This window comes from Castanea sativa, chromosome 7 (genome assembly GCF_040712315.1).
Source record: "Castanea sativa cultivar Marrone di Chiusa Pesio chromosome 7, ASM4071231v1".
Lineage (NCBI taxonomy): Eukaryota > Viridiplantae > Streptophyta > Magnoliopsida > Fagales > Fagaceae > Castanea > Castanea sativa.
Genome location: NC_134019.1, coordinates 9,851,871 through 9,874,819, shown reverse-complemented (window position 1 = coordinate 9,874,819; position 22,949 = coordinate 9,851,871). Strand labels below are relative to the sequence as shown.

The window sequence follows — 22,949 nt, the reverse complement described above, 5'->3', positions numbered from 1 at the left end:
CTATTCATCATCTATGCTTGAACTAATTTGCACAAATACGTATACATCTACCAACTCTGGCCCTATTACTGATCTTGGAAAAAAAAATTTGTGTGTTTAATTTTCTACAAGAACAAAAGTGTAATTTGAACTAGTCCAAAATCTGAACCCTCTCAACTCTCAAGTCATATATGTGAATAACAGAAACTGGACTCGAGGCTGCTAGCCACATATTGCTTCTGCTGGGACCTTGTAAACAACTGATGAGGTAAACAACTTTCTATATATGCCCATTCTATAAAGCTGGTACCAGTTGTTTCTAACTAGTTGATCAGACTTGAGAACACGGTTTTAAATTTTATGAGGCAATGAGCAAAGTACACGTGAGATGTACATCAACATTAGATATTGTTTTGGTTGTGCAATCACGTGAAAGATACTACTAGCCTAAAATAAAACCATTCTAAAAGTTTGATATTGCAATGCTCCCAACTTTTGACATTTTGATATGTTCTACCCCTGCTTTCAAACAAAGTTTAGCAATAACCCATACTATCATCCAGAAGGCTACAGCAATGAATATGGACACAAATTTGTTTACAATTATTGATGTGACCTATTACGATTGGTGAAAGTAAAAGAACTATTACAACCAGTGAAAGCAGAAGAACTACTAATAACAATCTATTTAAAAGTGACGGTGCTCTAATCAATCTATTGCTTTAAACATGACCTTAAAATGTTTTGAAACAAGTGATAAAAATAATTGTGTCCTTATTATAGTGTTGGGATTTATGATGTATGATTGTATCATAGGAACAAACAATATAGCTATAGTACTCACCCTAATGAAAGAGGAAAAAAACAAATTGTACTAGCTATAGCAGGGTTTTCTAAGATAAGCTCAATGGCTAATACAAGAATATGATGCTTTTATTTTTTTTTCCCGGTGGTTGTTGCTAAAGTGGGTGCTCTGAACGTTTTGAACATCTGGCTATTCTTTCAGGCATCTAACATTGAATATGATACTTTCTTATTATCTTAACTGTGCCTCTCTTTTTTATGTGCAAAAGACATTGATACTTGGAATCAAATCTGATTGAAATAATTTCATTATGAACCCAAAGAGCTAGTTGTTTTACATGAAACCTCTAATTGATCACAAGCCTTTTTGTAAAAGATCATTGTATATCGAAGTATCTTTTTTTTTTTTTTTTTTTTTTTATGGGGATCGAAGTATCTTAATATTAGATAGAAATGATGACTCCGACAATTTCTTGTCCCTAACGCCTACAGAATTTTTTTATACTTTAAAAGTTTTGTTTGCATGCAATCATATCCTATTGAAGTTGAAATGTGTAGTGTACCTTAGTTAAATTTCCTTCTACTATATATATATATACATTATTCCACAATTTGGTTTGACTAATGTCCTGGAAATTTTGTCAACTAGCAACCTTAGGTTTGTGGACCGTGACAAGACTAGATCAGCTGATGGAGACCTTACATAAGTCGAAAAAAGTGAACCTCCTGTATACTAATGTCGGCAAAATTTGCTGAATTGTAGCTTTTTAGAAGAAAAAAAAAATTGGTACATACTCTGCGTTTGAAATATTTGGTAAGTTGGACTATTTTTTGATATTCGAGTCTAGGAAACTCGAGTATGATAAACTCGAGTTTCAAGCACAATGCAGCAATATTGAATGGAATTCGAGTTTGACAAACTCGAGTTTTAGCCCAAATTTGAGTTTGCTAAACTTGAGTTCCAAAAACAATCTAACTTACAAAATAGTTTCATTGGTGTGTTGGTTTCCTAAAAATTTTCTAAAATCATGCTATCTGACAAATTTTGCCAACGACTTTACAAACGCTTAGGAGTGTTTGGTAGTGTAATTTAAACAACAATTTTTAGTATTTAAATAATATTACACGTATTTTTATACATTTTTTCACTCACACGTATTTTCAAAAAATATAAACAACGTTATTAGAACAATATTACCAAACAAGCCCTTAATTTCAGGCACACTTAAGCTTACCTCTAATTTTACAACATACTTAAATGTCAATTTGTGATTGAATTTCAATACATACATATGAATCATTACATGTATTTGCTATAAATAATAATAATAATAAAAAGAAAAGAAATTAGATGTACCAATTGCAAGGGATTGCTTAAAAATATTGTTGATCTAGATGTGTTCTTACTCTTTAATTTCTTCATTAGGATACAAAGCTCCTCTACCTAATAAGACTTTACAGTGAGCTATTAGATTACCACAAGCTTTCAAGAGCCCAGCATTCTCTGTCACAAGTAATGAACTGAGACTTCCTTGATTCCTTTTGCTTTCAACTCTTTTATTTTATTACTTTCCCTCTCTGTAATCAATCAGTTTTGTATAAATTTGGTGTAATTGAGAAAGAATTTTTGAATTGGGTGCTGGTCCAAGTCTTTTAAATATCATCATCTTTGTCACATTCTCTTGGACAAAGCATCCACAGTTTTAGTTCACCATATTATAAAAGTCTAACCAATAATTCCTTCTTTTGCCACGTCTCGTATGATATTATTACATGCATATTCATATTATGTTAAGTAATTCTTCATAAGAATCTTGGTTGTTAGGTTGGTATTATTGATCACTAATAATTTATTGAAAAGATAATATTCTCTGGAAAATCATATGAGCAATCTATGATTTCATGCAAGAATTTTGTTGTGATATTATCATATAGTGTCACACTGTCACGGGCAAAACCTTTAACCTATAATTGACAGGCTTGTGAATAGCTTTGCCATGTATATGTAACATGCTTGTCATTTTCCTGGTACACTGAAACCAAGCACAATGTGAAACTATAATCATAGACTTCAACTATGGAATCTAGACCCATCTTCAAGGGGACCATAATAAGGGGGGAAAAGTATTATAATGGAAATTTATTGATTATTTTAAAAGGTATTATATGATTTCAAAAGCAAATTTTGTTAACAACATATCAAAATCAAATGATTGTGCAGTGAAAAATAAGCTTCACTTTTTTCCCTCTTCTATTCAATGGTGGTGTGTGAGAATTTGATTCCCTATCGGAGCCATACAAATGGAAACAATATGGCAATGATAATAACATTTACACCAATTGATTTTTTGTGTAGAAAGAGTTCAAATTCTAAATTTCTTATTTAATATTAATTAAGTTAACTAAAATCGATAACAACTTTCACTTTTAACAGCTCAAAAAAATAAATAAATAAAACTACGAATGAAGGCTTGGTTTCGCTGCGATATAGTAATATTGGAAACTGATATGTGTGATATAGTAATATCAAATAAAAGGCATCAATACCTGTCCATAGCTATAAATGAGGCTTAGTCGTCAGATCAATTATGGTTGGGACTTTGGGAGTGTTTTTGGTGGAAACAAATGATATAGAAAAGAGAAACATACTCCCATAATAATTAATAAATAAATAAAATAATAAATAATAATAAATAAAAAGAAGAAGAAGAAGAAGAAGAAGAATAGAGAAACATACTATGAGTGAGACAAATCATGGTTGGCAAATCTGTCGCTTGGCATCTAATAAACTAAATTCATTTACTTTAAATTAAGCCATGTTCAGAAGAAAGCATAATGTAAAACGGATTTGAGGACCTTTTTAGCGTTGAAAAAAAAGCAAAGAGTTGTTTAACAAGTAAATCCAAAAACAATAATAGTGATAATTAAGTTTATGACCCAATATCCTCAATTTCTAAATTGCAAACCCATCCAGATCAAGAACAGCAAATATAGACAAATTGGTATAAAGTCACCTTCGAATATCAATGAGAATGTTGATGCCAAAGTAGAATGTCATATTATTAAATTTTAAAAAATTAACAAATTCCCTTTATAGTCTCTATATACATTAAGAATGTTGTTGTCCTTAGTCCTTACAAGTTGTAATCAATTGCATTAGCACTAGGAATTTTCCAAACTATGGTTGTTTTCCACCTTCATAAATTATTGCTGGAAGTCAATTATGAAATGTTTCATCAATGATTCAACATTTACCCCTGGGTGGGATCTTGTTTGTTTCACAAAATCAATTTGTGTCCCCTCCATGTTTATAAGAAAATGTCTTAATTTCCAAGGAAATGATGTCAATGTTTTTATTTTATATATATATATATATATATATATATATATATATATAGGGGCGGGCTTGATACATTGAGGGGCCTAAGGTGAAAAATTAATTGAAGCCTTTTATATATTTAAAAATGACCTTTAAAAAAATAATCTAAATATTGCTTAAATTCTATTCTCTTCTTAGATGCAAAACTACTAATTAATATGAACCACCTAGGAATTTTTTTTGGGAATGTCTATAGACGCAAAAAAAATTGACAAAACGTTTCACACCTGTTGATGTGTCAGATTAATAATGGTAAGTAGAAAAGTGACGTTAGCGATGGACTTAGATGAGAATTAATAAAAATTTGCCAACTCAATTGTTATGAAAAATCTTGTGAAATTTTTTGTGTATTACTCGTTTTTTTAGAAGTGCTAAATTCATAATATTTACACAACAAATTATAAGTGTTAAGTTGTTACTAATTCTAATTTGAATCCACTATTGAAATTATTTTTTCAACCACCAATAACAGCCAGTACCCAGTACCTAGTAACATTCTGCTACTTAGAATTTATTGTAAAAAATATTGTGAACATAGAATTTTTTTTTTTGTAAAAAAAAAAAAACTACTTTATTTATTGGCTAATATTTAGATTTAATTAATAATGTTAAAATGAAATAAATAGCTCTATTGGTTATTAGGGGGCCTTTTTTTTACTCGGGACCTTAAGCGATTGCCTATCTTGCTTGTTTATATATAAAAGAGCCATATTAACATGTACTCTTAAGATAATTATTAATAAAGTATATTAAGAGAGTTTTGAATAATTTTTATGAGAAATATAAAAAATTATTAATAAAATTAATTATTTTATCATTTTCTCATAAAATATTTCTAAAAATAGTTCATAAATCCTAACCATTACTTTTAGAACACTCTTTAACATTTTGCAATTTGATTTTTTTTTCATTTTCAACAAGGTAGAAAAAGTCAAAATATGACAGTAGAGAATAGAGAGGGCCAACTAGCAGAGAAGAAAATAGATGACACCAACCTATTTCACTTTACAACACAACCATGCTAATTTCTCAAGTTTCTGGAGAAAGTAATGTATCATTATTATCCTTGTGAAACTATAGGGCATGTGATCACAAATTTCGGGAATAATGTCAAAAGACTTTCCCAATTTCCAGACTTCCAAAGATTTTTCATGATTTGAGTGTTAGAAATAATGATTCATATTTCTAATGATCAAGTCAAAAAATAATAATTACGATGAATTAGATTTTCATAAGTAAAAAAATAGTATAATGAAGTAAAGGCCTCATGGACAGAACAAATTAAGTATATACATGAGGCCAATGTACCTTTATTTAAGTTTGTTATATATAGTAAGATTATATTGGGAAATTCAATGTACCATATTGGTGGCAATATTATAAATTTGGTGTAAACCCTCATTTTTCTTACTTCTATGGATGTATCCATATTGACAAACAACATAAATCTTTGAGCTAATCTTTCTCTCTTTTCTAACACTACTCGAATATGAAATATTCAACATAGCAGATCGATCAGGTACGATCTATTTCATGGCAAATACAACGAAATGGATTGATGCTACACACATAAAGCCTGCCCAATAAAAGGCCACATAATTAAGGACACTAATGGATTGAGATTACACAAACAATATAAGAAATACTCGATGACTTTTCCACATAATCTGTTGAAGTAGGTTGGATTTGTTTACACTTGACAAAACAAAGAGTATAAGAAACATTATAAGTTGATTAATATCACAAAATTTCACAATTGAGTGGGCAAAGCAGAAAGCAGCAAAAAATAGTATTTGGAGTAGGCAATAGGGTTACATGCAACCAATCAAACAATGCAAAGGGCACATAAGGACACTTATGTTTGGTAGCTTAACCCAATACTACTCCCAAAAACTATAATAAAGTTTGAATTCTTTTCTTTACAAAGATGGTATATATGCATATAGTATTAATTAGACTTAAACAAAGATTATTTAAAAGAGTAAGTTGGAGTTTGGGAAGTTATTATGTATACGTGGGGAATGACAAGGTTTTGTGGGGGACTGCATTGACTTTGCAAAGCTTCAAAGTACAATTTTTCTAAACAAAAAGTTCTTAAAGGATCAGATGGAAATTCAACTGCTCACTTTCCTAGAAGGGTCAGTCATTTTTAGCTAACACACTAAAACAAGCAAACCCACGAGTATTATACCCTTGTCGGTCACCCAACCACTGTATCTCCCACCCTGTAAGCCCATATCTGCATTACTTCATATTTAATGAGCAATAAATTAAAATTATATATACAAAAAATTCACAATTTTTTCATAATTACTGGTTTTAATTAGTGTAAAATAAATATATAATAATTTCATGTAAAAATAACGCTACACTATTAACAATATATATAGTCTTAAATATTATGAAATAATATTGTGTACATACCGTTGTATTATCTAAGTCTCTCTTAGCCCTCTCTAGTCTCTTTAAATTTAATGTTTTCTATACCTTTCTAAATATTTCTAATTTCTTGTGCACTCAGACCTCTGTTGTATCTTATTTTTATCTCGTTTGTTGAGTATTCTTCTTCATATATTATCATGATTTTCCTCTGGCCCATTTTGACCTTCACAATCTTTAATTCTCTCTCTCTCTCTCTCTCTCTCTCTCTCTCTCTCTCTCTCTCTCTCTCTAAATAGCACACAGTTGAAGTTGGGCGCTCATTAATGTCAATTGCTGCATGGACTTGACTGAGACAGCCCTCGTGTTCTCATTTACAGCCAGTCTCTCTTATCTCTTAATTTGTCACCCATATTAAGGCCACTCTGCAATTCTGCAAAATACCATCTTTCCAACGCATGCAACCATTAATTTTCGTACACAGTTCAAGAAACTTTGACATTAAACAGCCATGCACTCCTCCACATGCCCTTGCCCTTCTTTGCTCAAGCCAATCCTTTCACCACCGCCACCTTCACCATTTACACTCACACAAACATTGACTTGTCTTTAATGCCTCAAACACCAAACTAAAACTCTCCCATTTATTGCATATTATAGCCCAAACCATATATACTACTATTTGATTGTTTTCCCTCTCACACATACATACATACAAAGCTCTCTTCTCTATCTTCTGAATTTTTTTGCATGTGTAGAAGGTTAAAGATTTGAGCTTTACAAAGAAATGGCAAAGTTAGTGGAATATTTGTCAGTTCTATTTGTTCTTTGCATGTGTTTTTCAACTGGGTTTGTCTTGTGCAAGGGCAACCTTGATAGTAACTCAACTTTGGCAGTACTTTTGGAGGTAAAGACATCATTTGTGGAAGACCCAGAAAGTGTTTTGCATGATTGGTCTGAAAGCAACCCAAATTTCTGTACTTGGAGAGGTATTACTTGTGGGTTGGACTCGGTGGATGGCTCGGTACAAGTGGTGAGTCTAAACCTATCTGACTTGTCACTCACTGGGTGTATATCACCCTCACTTGGTCGTTTGCAAAACCTGCTCCACCTTGATCTCTCTTCTAACAGCCTCACGGGTCCCATTCCACCTAACCTCTCTAGCCTTTCGTACTTGGAATCTTTGTTTCTTTATTCCAACCAACTCACTGGTTCAATCCCAACTCAGCTCGGCTCACTCACGAGTCTCCAAGTCATTCGAATCGGTGACAATGGACTCACTGGCCCAATCCCCTCCTCATTTGGCAATCTTGTCAATCTAGTCACTCTTGGCTTGGCCTCATGCAGTCTCAGCGGTCCAATACCTCCAGAACTCGGTCAACTCGGCCGAGTTGAGAGTTTGTTCCTCCAAGATAACCAACTTGTTGGTCCGATTCCACCCGAGTTGGGAAACTGTTCCAGCCTCACAGTATTCACCATTGCTCCCAACAGTCTCAATGGATCAATCCCAAAGGAATTGGGTCGTCTCCAGAATCTCCAAATTCTTAACTTGGCCAACAATTCTCTCTCGGGTGAGATACCAAGTGAACTCGGTGAACTGAGTCAACTTACCTACCTCAATTTCATGGGGAACCAACTTGAGGGTCCAATCCCAAAGTCAATATCTCAACTGGGTAATCTTCAAACTCTTGATTTATCAATGAACAGATTCAGTGGGGGCATTCCAGAAGAACTGGGCAACATGGGTCAGCTTGTGTACTTGGTTTTGTCAAATAACAACCTTTCTAGTGTCGTACCAAGTAACATATGTTCCAACACAACAAGTTTGGAGCATTTAATGTTATCTGAGACTCAAATTTTTGGTGAAATCCCTGTGGAGCTGAGCCAGTGTCATTCACTAAAACAGCTTGACTTGTCCAACAATTCTCTCAATGGGTCAATACCTATTGAACTATATGGGCTTCTTGAGCTGACTGATCTCTTGCTCAACAACAATAGCTTGGTGGGTTCAATTTCTCCATTCATTGGAAACCTCAGTGATTTGCAGACACTTGCACTTTATCATAACAACTTGCAGGGAAGTCTTCCTAAGGAGATTGGTATGCTTGGGCAGCTTGAAATTCTGTACCTTTATGATAATCAGTTATCTGGGGAGATACCTTGGGAGATTGGCAATTGTTCAAGCTTGCAGATGATTGATTTTTTCGGAAACCATTTCAGTGGGGAAATTCCAATCACCATTGGAAGGCTAAAGCAGCTGAATTTTCTTCATCTAAGGCAGAATGAACTTGTGGGTGAAATTCCGGCCACATTGGGCAATTGTCACCAACTAACTATTTTGGACTTGGCAGACAACAATCTCTCTGGTGGCATTCCTGTCACTTTTGGACTCTTGCAAGCTCTGGAGCAGCTCATGCTTTACAACAATTCTCTTGAAGGTAATCTTCCTGATACATTGATTCATGTAGCAAACCTGACCAGAATAAATCTGTCCAAAAACAGATTGAATGGTAGCATTGCAGCATTGTGTAGCTCAAGTTCTTTTCTTTCTTTTGATGTCACAAATAATGCATTTGACAATGAGATTCCTCCCCAGCTGGGGAATTCACCTTTTCTTGAGAGGCTAAGATTAGGGAGCAACCAATTTACTGGGAAAATCCCTTGGACTTTGGGTAGAATCCATGAACTATCATTATTAGACCTTTCTGGCAATTCACTCACTGGAACAATGCCAGCTGAGCTTTCGTTGTGTAAAAAATTGGCCCATATTGATCTGAACAATAACCTTCTTTCTGGACCAATACCTTCATGGCTTGGAAGTTTGCCACAGTTGGGAGAGCTTAAGCTTTATTCCAATTCATTTGCTGGGCCTCTTCCACCTGAACTATTCAATTGTTCCCAACTTCTAGTGCTTTCTCTGAATGATAATTTACTCAATGGAACTCTCCCTTCTGAAATTGGTAACTTGTCATCTCTTAATGTCCTCAACCTCAACAAAAACCAGTTTTCTGGTCCAATCCCTTCCACAATCGGTGAGCTAGGCAAGCTGTATGAGCTTCGGCTCTCACAGAATAGCTTTGATGGTGAAATTCCTATTGAGCTTGCTCAGCTCCAAAATCTTCAAATCATTCTTGACCTCAGTTACAACAATCTCACTGGTGAAATCCCACCATCAATTGCAACACTGACCAAACTCGAAGCACTTGATCTTTCTCACAATCAACTTGTTGGAGAAGTCCCTCCCAGAGTTGGGGAGATGATCAGCTTGGGAAAGCTCAATCTCTCTTATAACAATCTTCAAGGCAAATTGGACAAGCAATTCTCACACTGGCCAGCCGAGGTATTTGAAGGAAATCTACGTCTTTGTGGCAGCCCTCTTGGTCACTGCAATGCTCTATCCAGCAAACACCAGACAGGCTTGAGTGAAATATCAGTGGTGCTCATTTCTGGAATATCTACTCTAATTGCAATTGGTTTACTGCTACTTGGGGTAAAACTCTTTTTGAAACACAGAAGAGAATTAAAAAAAGCCAGTGAGGTGAACTGTGCATACTCATCCAGCTCTTCCCAAGCACAGAGAAGACTTATCTTCCAAAATGGTGCTATAAAGAGAGATTTTAAATGGGAAGACATTATGGAAGCCACAAACAATCTCAGTGAAGAGTTCATGATTGGTTCAGGAGGTTCTGGAAAGATTTACAAAGCTGAATTTCCCTCAGGAGAAATAGTGGCAGTCAAGAAGATATTGTGGAAAGATGATCTTCTACTAAATAAAAGCTTCACAAGAGAGGTTAAAACGCTTGGGAGGATAAGGCACAGGCATCTAGTGAAGTTGATGGGTTATTGTAGCAACAAAGGAGCAGGTTTGAATCTGTTGATATATGACTACATGGAAAATGGAAGTGTATGGGATTGGCTGCATGGACAACCTGTTAGTAGCAAGAAGAAAAAGAGCCTTGATTGGGAGGCAAGGTTAAGGATTGCAGTGGGATTAGCCCAAGGAGTGGAGTACCTCCACCATGACTGTGTACCAACGATTGTCCACAGGGACATTAAGTCGAGCAATCTGTTGCTAGATTCCAATATGGAAGCTCATTTGGGAGATTTTGGCCTAGCCAAAGCACTCGTCGAGGATTATGATTCCAACACAGAATCGAATACATGGTTTGCAGGGTCTTATGGTTACATAGCACCAGGTATATATGAGAAAGCTCATGCTATAAAATTTTCTATTTTAATATTACTCGTAATTATCCTAATAAACATTTGCCTTTGATTTCAGAGTATGCATATACATTGAAGGCAACAGAAAAGAGTGATGTATACAGCATGGGTATTGTGCTAATGGAGCTTGTTACTGGAAAAATGCCAACTGATGCACCTTTTGGTGTGGATTTGGACATGGTGAGATGGGTTGAGACACACGTTGAGATGCAAGGTTCTGCCCGGGAGGAGTTGATCGACTCGGCATTGCAACCAGTCTTACCGGGTGAAGAATGTGCAGCCTTCCAAGTGCTGGAAATAGCACTTCAGTGCACAAAAACCACCCCACAAGAAAGGCCATCTTCCCGGCAAGCATGTGATCAACTTATACATGTATTTAACAATAGGATGGTGGATTTTGGGAAGACGAATATAGATCCATATACATAAGTAATGTAATCTTGTTTGAGAGATTGAAATCCAGCGACAGTATAACAACGCAGCCTATTGGAACAACTTTTCATTATGTAGATTTTGCGGCAACTACTTTGTCCCAGTGCAGTTCTTTATGAAAAAAAGATTGACTACTAGGCACTAGCATTAGTTGAACATGCAGAGAAATGTAAGACCTTTCCTTGTGAGCAGTTTTTAGTTTTTACAAGTACATTTCTTCCGTGAAGTATCAATATATCACTCCAAAGTCCAAACATAAATGCATCGAGTTATCTCTTTCAGAAGTACATTGCACGAATTGATGTTTTATTTTAACATAATTTTGTAATTCCATAAAACATAATTTACTCTCACCTTGGCCCATCTTTGTCCTATGCCTGCTGTGCCTTAAAATCAAAATTTGCTGATTAGTTCTAAAATTCAAGAATTATCCAAAGCATGACCTCCCTCAAGTCATAAGACTTGATTTTCAAAATAGTCACGCTTGAAAGAGCACAGCTCAATTAATGCCATCTATTGATGGAGACATTGCATTAGCCTGTTTGCATTATAAAAGCAGCCCAAATATTTTGTGTAGCAAAAAGTAAATAGAGTTGGAAAACATCCAACAGCCTTACAAACATTGAAAAATAATCGAAAATCAAACATTCATCTACAACTCGAAGACCAAATTTTCTGAGAACATGAAAGTATTGTCTGAAGATGTCACAAAACATGGAGTGCAAAGCTACTCATCATCTTCATCTGCAAATAATATAAAAAAAGTACAGGATAAATAAATGTAGGAGTTTAAAGGGAGTAGGAAAAAGGAGAAAGGGGGGGGGGGGGGGGGGTTACTACAGAGCACAGACACTGTTACAAAATACAAACAAATAAATAAAAATATTGTAAGGTAAACGAAGAGTGCAGAGGTAAAATCAAAAGCATTTTAAGGGTATAGCATTTATAATGGTGCTCCCAAGGATGGCATCATCTCACCTCCATCCATAACAGGGGCAGCCAAAGCCATTTGTTTCACAGAACTAAAACAAGGAATAAACAGTAATCTCTCAATCCCAAAATAATTTGCAGTACATACGTTATAGCAATCACCAGAAAAATGAGTTTTCAACCAATTCCAGACTCCAGAGTACCTCCCAAATTAACACCAAATATGAGATTTTCTAGTTGTACCTAAAGGAGATGGCTTTCAAGATCACTTTAAAACACTAACAACAAAGGTGAATTATAACTTGCAAACTCAGGTCGGCAGTAATCTTATTAGACTATAGATCAAACACCAGCAGACACTAGTCTAGAAGGGATAAATTTGAAACATAACCACGTTATCATTTAGCAAAAACTGTAGTAGCCAAAAAATAATTTTAAAAAAATATTCTAATTTAAAAAAAAAAAATTCGTTACTTATCCAAAAATAAATAAAAATCCTGATATGGAAAAAGAGGAACCTTCATAAATAAAAATCATCTAATAGCAGTTGTGACCAAGCACACGGCATGTACAGTTGCTGAAACAAAACCATCTATTTGAAACCAGAACTACACTAAATCAAAATTATAATATTCCTCATGGTATGCTTGACGGTTAGTTTACAAAAATGCTCTTGGTACAGATTAGCCATCACTCTCTCTTGCATTTTCATGGTAATCATGGCAAAGTTTTCTCTTCATTCGTTGTCAAGAGGTGGTGGTAGCGGTGAGGGGACTCAATCTAATAAAGGAATTAACTATTAGGAGTCCTGATCAAGGTTCTCACACCATGCCTTTGAATTAGACTGAGGAAGTGGATGCTTTTGAGCATGGACATGGAAAACCTAATGATAGTATTGCAGATCTAGATCAAGATCATTCACTCATGCAGGCAACTCTAAATCACACTGAGAGTATTTCTTAGAAGGTGTAGGATTCACAGAGTTCTCAAAAAGTGCATTATTCCCAAAGTTTCCAACTTCTTAGACACAACTGAACTCCTGGAAGTTGCAGAATTGATTTGCAGGGATGTGAGACGATGAGATTCAAAACTCAAAGGGGTGTGTGAATTTTGAGATTGGGGAATCTTCTACTAGATTAGTTATGTATGAGTTGACAAAGGCCACTAGTGTTAGGCCCTCCATCCTCGATATAGGTAGCTGCATATGGTGGCAACTTTCACCCATGCCAGGCTCACAAACCCATGAACATGAGAGAGGCATGCCCATGGGCTGAGAAAGATGTCTTAAGTAGCAATAGGTCGTGCTGCCCCTCTCTGTGGGGCAAGTCCACACAAGTTGGCGAAGTTGACAGCATGATGATGGCCTTGTGATTGCGTTGGAACTGTGGTCATTGCCTGGCAAGTTGTAGGCCATGTGTTTGTTGTGGGCAGCACATGTAGTGGTGTGCTGTGGCAGCCTTGCATGCTCTTGGCCACAAGCAAGTTGTTGAGGATCAGGTGGCTACTTATGTACAAGGTAGGGCTGGACTGCCTAAATGTGTGTCATGCTGGGTTTATGCGGATAAAACATGGCTCGGCTGTGGTATGCACGAACCAGGGCAGAGTGTTGGGAAGTTTACTTGACCTAACAGGTTGGTTTGCATGGCCGATGATGGGTTGGAACATGTGCATAGGCAGTGCACATGTTGAACAGGTGGCATCAACATGATATAGTAGTTACCAAGCAGTTACCAAGCAAAGGTGCTGGCAGTGCAACCATGCTCTAGGACAGCCAGCAGTTGTGTCCTAAAGGCAATTCCCAGATTTGTGTAGCAAGCCCAAGAGTAATTACTTGGTAACTGCTATGGATAATTATTTCCTACATGATCCTTTTCTTTTCTTTTTCATTTTCATTTCTTTTTTTACAAAAATCCTACATGATCCTTAAAGTTGTTTGAGAGTGTACACAGCAAGTGTATGTGGGAAAACAAAGCATACTCTGTGGGAAATATTCTGTGTATATGTGTGTGTTGTGCAAGCTGTGAATCACACAAACTGATTCTAAGTTTCCTTATGTGAAAATTGGTTTATTGGCAAAGACTAAGTAAGGCATGCAGCATGCTTTGTGTCACCACAAGACAGAAAATTTGGGGTGAAAATCAGCTCTGTGACAATTAGTGAGGTGCACAAGCGTACTCCTAAAGAGCATGTTGAGGTGGCTCAAGGTATGGTTAATCATGACGGGGAATAAGGAAGACAGAAATAAACCAGTTCTTGGTTGGAAAGGTCCGTTCAGGGGTTTTGTATCAGAGGAATTTTGAATGTAAATTCTATAGGCTGATGATGAGATTATTAGCTGACCCCAAAAATTTGTGAAAATTCTTAGTTGTTGTATGGTGAGATTATTGTAAAGCCATCAAACTATTTGAGGAAAATGTGGAGTTTTTTTACAATAAAGAGTCTCTTGATGTACAGAAATCCAGAATGTGGCAAAATGCTAACAGACCTATAATATCAAGGAAGTGGAACCCTAGCATGCATCTCTTAAAAATCCAATTTAAAAAATTCCTATTTGGATTAAGCATTTCACTTTTTTTATTCCTATTTGACACCGAGTAGACTTGGTTAAATAGCTAGTGGTGCAGGGATTCCCCTTTATTTATACACCATAGCTCAACAATGAACTAGAATGAATTTTGCTCAAAGTTGTGTGGAGGTAGATATAAGTGATGAGTGCCGATGGGAATTATGCAGAAGTTATTGTTGAACATAATTGGAAACCACAATGATGTCACCTATGTAAGTTGATACCCAAAACTGAGTTATAAAAGTAATGGCGAGCAAGGAAAAAGCAGAGAACAGTAATGACTGGAAAGTTGTGTCTATCAGCAAGAAAAAGGGAATGAGCATAAGCATGCTTCTATTTTCCAAGTGGTAACAACAGTCATTTTTGCTTTGCCAGCTGATCATGAAGGGAAAAAACCAACAGCAGAAAACTTCAAGAACTGACAAATTCAATACTCTGGCTGATATGAAGAAAGAGGAGAAGGTGAATTTCACTATGATGATACTGCTGAATCTGGAAAGAATTATTTTGAGGTTGATATGATATGAATCTGGAGAGAGATTCTTAACCACTCTCTAAAACAATTAAAGCAATTGGATTTGCGGTGATGTAGGGCACTTAGAAATTTGCATAGAACTCTAAACGGACAAACAAGATAGTAAAGGTAAAGCATTCTAGATTTCTAACACTGATGTTAATTTTTTCTCATACAGAGAGCAGAACTACCCCAATATTTATTTGTGTATGATACATTTAAAATGCAACATAAGGCAGCTAAATAATAACAGAAGGAAGCTAGAGCCTTGTTTATGAAAAATAAAGTTTGTGTTTGGTGTGGTTTTAAAACTAGATTGAACATTTTATCAGGAAAAATAAAAATAAAAATACTAGATTGAACGCTGTAACGCTATGAAAGTTTCTTCTGCCATTATGCCTGTTTGGAGCATCGTTCACAATTACACTCATGTTCTTTTTTTCGGTACATTTCTATATGGATCTAACAAAATTAATGATAGAAGGACCCTCTTTAGATAGAATAAGATGATATATTACTCAGATCAGGGATAAGGCAATAAGCCTTGGGTTCTAGCTGGGGATTTAAAGATGCTGGTGAAAAGTATGAGCTTATGGCTTAACAAGTTTCGACAAAGAATTCAGAGAATATCTGATGAGAGCAGAATTGATAACAGGGATTAAGCAGGGTAAATTTCCAAAAAGTTAAACAGAGTCCCAAATAATTATCAACGGTTTTCTTCTTTTTCTCATGGTCCTATAGAATTCTTGAATCTTGGACCACAGATCATTGTCCTAGTATTATCTCTCTTATGCCTAAAACTCTTTCATGGCCTAAGCCATTCAAGTTCTTCAACCATTAAGGAGATAAAGATGTTTTTCACCCTCTGGTTCAGTGCATACCAGCAGCATATTAAGGACATCACTATGTTCATTATTTATAAATAGCTTATATTTTGGGCAGATGTGCTTCGGAAGTTTAATAAGAATCACTAAACAATATTGTTAACAAAGTTCAAGTAGCAAAGAATAATCTAGATCAAGCTTAAAGATTATTTTTAAGGAATCCAAGCATTGCAGGATGTGTTCAAACTAAAAAGGCAGTACCTTGCTGAGTATACAACCATTATAAATTTAGAGAAAGTTTTCATTTAGCAAAAATCAATAATTCAAAGGCCTAGGACAGGTGTATGAATTCAACTAGTTTTGATAGATATGACAGAACTTGACTTCATTGCTTTTGCTTCAGAATGATTACTCTTTATCATCTAGCCAAGACACTAACTGGTTTTTTGATGATAGCGGGATTCAAACCCAAGTCCTGTATTTAACAACATGAGACCCTACAAGTTAAGTTAACTGGAACTCACATGAATTCAACTTTTTTTTATGACGAAAAACCTCTTCAAGACAGGGCCACTTCAAGTACCCACCCATGTTGAGTAAAACCCAGATACACAATTCCATCTACAACAACAGTGTATCAGGTAATCCCACACTGGAGACCTCAACCAATTGAGCTACCTTGTGCGGGCAACCTATTTTCATAATAACAATGGAAAAACAAAACAACCATCAAATGCCTTTATGCCAAGTCTGCTGAAAACCTTGAGGATTTTAATTTGATCATACAGGAGGCTATATTATTTCTGTCAAGCCTTATTGGGGACTAATGCAACTCTCCATATCAAATTTTTATCAAGTCTAATTAGATTAAGGCTAGTCCTTCCTAGGACCACATGGATACACCTATAATTGAAGGTAAAACCCAAAAGGGAATAGAATTCTAGGAAATAACAAAATACCCATTTGCAAAGAGCTAAGCAAAATCATAAAAGTGAAAGATTTGCAAAAAGAAAAACATGGGTACACCTCTAATTGATGCTGCTTAATAGCAGTAACAACAAAAAGGGAATTGAATTGAGAGATATAAGAAAATACCCAATTGGAAATAGCTGAGAAAAAACAAACAAAAAAAACCAAAAGGGACTTAAATTCTATGAAAACCAATAAACCCATTTGCAAAGAGCTAAGCACAAACATGAAAGTGAATTCAGATTTGCCAAAAGGAAAACATAGTAATACCAAAGTAACGGCGCTCGTTGGCGGCTTTGGCTTTTTCAAGCATCTTATCGAGGTCTTCTGCGAGCTGAGCGTCCCATTTCACGAGCTGATTCACGAACACAACTCCGAGACCCATACCAAGCACGTGCTCCCATGGATCTACAAGTAAAAACCATTTCCATCAAAATTGGTTTTTTGTGGGTTTGTGTTTGTTTTTTTGTATTGGAAATGAAAATGAAAAGGAATGGAGAGACTTACGGCGCATGTAAGGGAGTTTTCGGAGAGCGTTGGAGTACATCTGGGTCCCCAGTCCCAATAGAGCTCCGATCATTGTTGCGCTCCAAGCCATTTCTCTCTCTCTCTCTCTCTCTTCGATTTTACTGTTTTTTTTTTTTTTTTCTTTCTTCTTCAGGTGCTCTTTGTGGGTTTTACAATTTCGTGAGGACTGATGAGTTCACCGTTCACCACTCACACGCCCACTTGAGTATGAGCAATGCCAAGTATACACAAAAATTTCACTATTTTTTTTTTTTTAACCTATCACTACAATCTGCCACGTCAGCTATTATAAAAATTTTTGCCAAATTCTTTTTTAGACTTTTTCTTTATAAATTAATTTTATTTTAATTATTATTATTTAATTCAGTATTGTTTCAAAATTATTTGAAAATCTAACTGTTTTTTTTTTTTTTAAATCGTGTTTTTAAAACACAATTTTAAATATTTAAATCATTTATAACCAAGTCAAGTGTAAGAATATCTTGAACACATGGTGCGATAAGTGTCATTTGCTAAGTTTTCTGATTAAAATCCTTCCACATGTCAATTTATCCTTGTCGACATAAATGATTTCAAACTCTACTTTAAGGGTGATGGTGGTCATAATAGAAAAAATAACACATAAAAAATCCAACCCCTCAATCAAGCAATTTGTAGCAGATGAAGCTGAGAAGCAAGGTCTTGGAGCAGGTGAGTAAAGCGAGACATCACAATCGGAGAATTCCTAGGAGTATATGATCTAAATCGAGGAAAATTTTTGGCAAAAGTACAACAACAAAAGAAACGCTATAGTTTTATCATTGGAACACATTAAACCCAATCTTTTAAATGAGAGGTCTTACTTTCATATATGTACATTTCATATGTGAGTATAGAATTTGTTTGAGGTTTTTTTGGGTATATATATGAAAACCTGGGGTTTAGAGTGTCCCACTTAAAAGTATACGGTTTAATGTGCCCTAACTCCTAGTAATAAAACTGTAGGGTTTTTTTTTTCCCCTATTATACCTTCCCAAAAAGTTTTTTTACATTGTTGGCGCTAGAGTTGGAAAGGAGGTTTCCAACAATTCTCCTCCCTCTCATTCTCGCAACCTTAGCTTTCATTCTCCAATAGTGTGGATGCATCATCAACCCCACCACCAGTTAGGCCCCATTTGGGTCCCAACACCAGTTCCATGGCATGGACCCCTCTCCTCCTCCTCCTTTTACTATGTGAAATTCTTGGCTTTTGAGTTTTGAGATTGAGGGGATTCTAGCCTTTTGCCCTTATTAGGCAAAACATTTGGCATTATGCCCTTGTTTCGAAACTATATAGGAGCGTGCTCCTGTTTCGATACTCGATCTCTCAGTAATCGAGTTACTTAAGTAACTCGACTATTTCGAAGCCGAGTTCTAGGCAACTGCCTACCACGGTAGCGATCCAGCGTGGCTTTTGGGAATAAAATATTCCCGCGTTACTGTTTATAACTCGGCAATGAGGAAACCGAGTTGCTGACGGGATTAAGAGGTATTTTGAATGTAACGTCTCTGAAACAGTTTTTCTCCCTTCCTCAACAGTTTCTCTCCCTTCCTCAGTCCAATCAGTACCCACCCTCAGTTCGTTCAGTAGACCCTTCCCAAGTTCAAGCACTTTTCAAGTTCTCTTAGTTCTACCCATACCCAAACCAAGCCGTTCAGTAGACCCTTTCCGAAGCTCAATCCTAACCCACACCCAAACCCACACCTTTTCACTCTCACCATAGCCGAAGCTCAACCCAATCCATCTTCAGAGTTAAAGGATTAGAAACTTATTAACATAATTTCTAAATGCTGAGTTCAAAATGTTTTTTTTTTTTTTTCCTTTGCATGTAATCTGAGTTAAGTGTTGCTTGTGCATGTACTCTAATTTGAGTGTGGCTTTTTAAATTTTTCTCTGTTAGATTTTTCTCTATCTCTATTCATTAGTATTGTTGTTGTTTTAGCTTCGTTGGGTTTCGTTTTGAACTGGGTTGATGCACCGCTAGGGCACAAATTCATGTAAAATACAGTTGGCATGACAACGATGTTGATTGTTAGGGGAAATTACTTTTTAATTTATATAGTTTGAAAGTGTATCAAATCAAACTCTATAATTTCAACAAATTATGTCATAAGTTATGTCATGATTTTGAATTAGGGAAAATTCCTTTTTAATTCAATGTTGAATGATCTTGAATTGAGAAGCTGTTGGTTTATTTCAATATAGCCAATTAATACTTTTATATATTTATGTACTCTTATTTTCATAAATAGAATACATGAAGCCCCACACTTGCATAGTTCGAAATTTCAGGTTTCAGAGGGAGATTAATGCACATCATGCCAACTGACAACTATCACTGAACTAAATTGAACTCATAAATGCCCTGCATATCTACTGTGGGGAGTAAAAGGACCCAAGCAGGCATTTGGGCCTTTGGGCTCTAGCAAGGAGGGCCGACCTTCTCTAAAATTAAAGAACCTGTTAGTACTGCAAATCGGCCCATACACCGAGGGTCCGAGGACACATCCGAGAGTGAGTTCCTCCTCGGACAGATCCAAGAGAACTCAGAGATTCACTACGAAGGTCAAGACAGAATTCCGAAAAGACTGTTGGTTAAGAGGGGGAAACCTTGAACCTTTTAGATACACCAGTGTTAGAAAAATATCATGAGCAAAGGCTGCCACCTCCACATTAAAGACTCTACACCTACCTCCCTGGCCGCATTAATGGGGAAGTGACCCCTGAACAGTAGAACTGAAACTTTTGGTTACTATTCAAAGGCACTAAGAGAAGAAATATCTAGAGGGGAGGGGATTTGAGCAACACATGGATAAAGCATCAAGAGAAGAAGTATTTAAAGGGGGTGAAGGCCAAAGAAAATGGGGGGGGGATCAGACAGTAACGAAGAAAGAAATTAAGAATTGTAACCTTTAAGAGAGAAAGAGAATTAATACAGAAGTGGTCCTCGGCTCACCTCCGAGGAGGTCCATTTGCAATTATCATCTATTATTTACAAGTGTCTTCACACCTTAGCCTGTCATCAAGTTCTCAGTACCTCTAACTTAGATTTCAAGCCCACACTCTACAAATTTCATTGTTTAAGGCTCATTGGGCCTGAGCCCATAATTGTCTTTGGGTCCAGGTGCAATTGTGCACTTACAATTGGCGTCGTCTGTGGGAAAATCTAGTCTTGAAGGAGCTGGGATACTATGGTAGGCCTAAGCTCACACCATGCAGAGTCTCAAGGATCAAAACCTGAGGATCTTTTCGAGCGTCTTAAGCGTCGAAGGGATCGTGAGGGAAGCATTCATACAGAATACCCTAGAGCGAGCCATACTCATGGCGGGGGCAGCACCACCCACGAGGATGGTGCTAAGGCCATGCAGAAGGAGATTAATCATTTGAAAAGGAAACTGCGCCACGTCAGACGCAAGCATTCATCGTCCTCATCTAATCCTTCTTCAGAGGAGGTCCAGGGAAGTAGTTACAACTCGAGGTCATGGTCGCCCCCCAACGCAACGTCCTCTTATGAAGAAGGATTAGATGAGGACGTTATGAGTAGGACGACCCTCCAGCTCGCAGGCACAAGAAGCTCCCTTCCAGGGGCTTGGGGAACGATGCTATGAGTAGGGTGTTACACCAACTCTCCAAATCGCCATTCTCACAGAGGATTGAGAATAGGAGGCTCCCCAGGAGGTTCACCCAACCCACCTTTACCATCTACAATGGCCGGACTGATCCGGTGGAGCACGTGAGTCACTTTAACCAGAGGATGGCAGTGCACTCTCATAATGAGACCCTGATGTGTAAAGTTTTCCCCTCTAGCTTGGGACCTATTGCTATGAGGTGGTTCAACGGCCTTAAATCGGGGTCTGTAGGTTCGTTTAGGGAGCTGACTAGAGCATTTACGTCACAGTTTATCACGTGTAGCAGAGTGCCTCGGCCATTGGACTCACTGTTATCCATGGCCATGAGGGAAGGGGAGACGTTAAAAGCATACTCCGACCGGTACTGGGAGATGTTTAACGAGATAGATGGTGATTTTGATGAGGTGGTGCTCAATACCTTTAAGGTCGGCCTTCCTACTGATCATGACTTGAGGAAGTCCTTGACAAAAAAGCCCGTCCGCAGCGTACGTCGCCTCATGGATCGCATTGACGAATACAAACGGGTAGAAGAAGACCAGCAGCAAGGAAAGGGTAAGGAGAAGGTTATCCTGCAGGAGAGAAGGGATTTCAGGTCGGACAGATACCACAACAGACAGCCGAGAAGAGATTACATCGGTTAATTCGGCTCGGCAGCCCCTCAGACTTTGAATACTGTGTTCCGAGAACCAGTACACCAATTACTGGAGAAAGTTCGTAAGGAGCCCTTCTTCAGGTGGCCTAGTAAGATGGCGGAAGACCCCGCGAAGAGGAATCAGAACCTCTTTTGTCAGTACCATCAGGACGTGGGCCATACTACCGAGAACTGTTGGACCCTTTGGAACCACTTGGAGCAGCTTGTCAGTGAAGGAAAACTGAAGTAGCACCTGTGTCAACCTAATGGGTAAGGCAGTCAATCCGGCTCAAACAATCAGAAGAATAATCTATCTCGGCCGGCATTGGGAACAATTAACGTCATTTTTGCTGCACCTGGCAGGACTGGCTCAGGTCCCACTAGGGTAATGGCAGTTTCTCATTCTCAGGCCGAAGAGGCAGGCTGTAGGCTGAAGAGGTTGAAGGTGAATTTACCCGTCTTGGAATTTTCAGAGGAGGATAAGGTTGGTACCATCCAACCCCATGACGATGCTCTTGTGGTCACTCTTAGGATAGGGAATTATGACGTGAAGAGGGTGATGATTGATCAGGGCAGCGATGTAGATATCATATATCCTGATTTATTTAAGGGGCTAAGGTTAAAGCTGGAAGATCTTACTCCTTATGACTCGCCACTTATAAGCTTTGAAGGAAAGGTCGTTGTACCGGAGGGACAAATTCGTTTGCCCGTTCAATCTGGCTCAGAAACGGTTGAGGTGGATTTCATTGTGGTTAACGCGTACTCCCCATATACAGCCATCCTCGCCAGGCCATGGCTGCACGCTCTGGGGGCTGTCTCCTCTACCTTGCATGTTAAGGTTAAGTTCCCCTCGGGGGAATATGTTGAAGAGATCCTCGGCAGCCAATCAATGGCCAGGCAATGCATATTGGCTGCAGTGCTACATCAGACAGAAGCCGAGTCTTCGGCTTTGATCATCAAAGACTTATAGCAATTAACAGCTCTGGATGCGCCTGATGCGGTGACAGGAGAGGATGCTCTTTGTGAGGATTTAGAGAAGTTTTTGATAGCCGATGACCCTGAGAGGTTCTTCCAAGTTGGCATACGCTTGCCACACCAGGAGAAGATGGATTTGTTGGAGTTTCTGAAAGACAACATTGATA

The 22,949-nt window shown here is 37.3% G+C and overlaps 2 protein-coding genes across 2 annotated transcripts; one reads left to right on the top strand and one right to left on the bottom strand.

Moving 5' to 3' along the window:
• Positions 1 to 7,189: 7,189 nt before the first annotated feature.
• Positions 7,190 to 11,461, top strand: LOC142643082 (uncharacterized). The gene is made up of 2 exons (XM_075817626.1): positions 7,190 to 10,737; positions 10,824 to 11,461. The coding sequence occupies exons 1-2, from the start codon at positions 7,329 to 7,331 to the stop codon at positions 11,192 to 11,194; spliced, it is 3,780 nt and encodes a 1,259-aa protein (XP_075673741.1). The 5' UTR covers positions 7,190 to 7,328; the 3' UTR covers positions 11,195 to 11,461.
• Positions 11,462 to 11,681: 220 nt separating this feature from the next.
• Positions 11,682 to 17,754, bottom strand: LOC142643083 (uncharacterized). Its single transcript, XM_075817628.1, has 3 exons — positions 17,508 to 17,754; positions 17,271 to 17,408; positions 11,682 to 11,941 (listed from the first exon to the last, which is right to left on the bottom strand). Exons 1-3 carry the CDS (start codon positions 17,596 to 17,598, stop codon positions 11,925 to 11,927), a joined length of 246 nt encoding a protein of 81 aa, XP_075673743.1. The 5' UTR covers positions 17,599 to 17,754; the 3' UTR covers positions 11,682 to 11,924.
• Between the last annotated feature and the right edge of the window lie 5,195 nt (positions 17,755 to 22,949).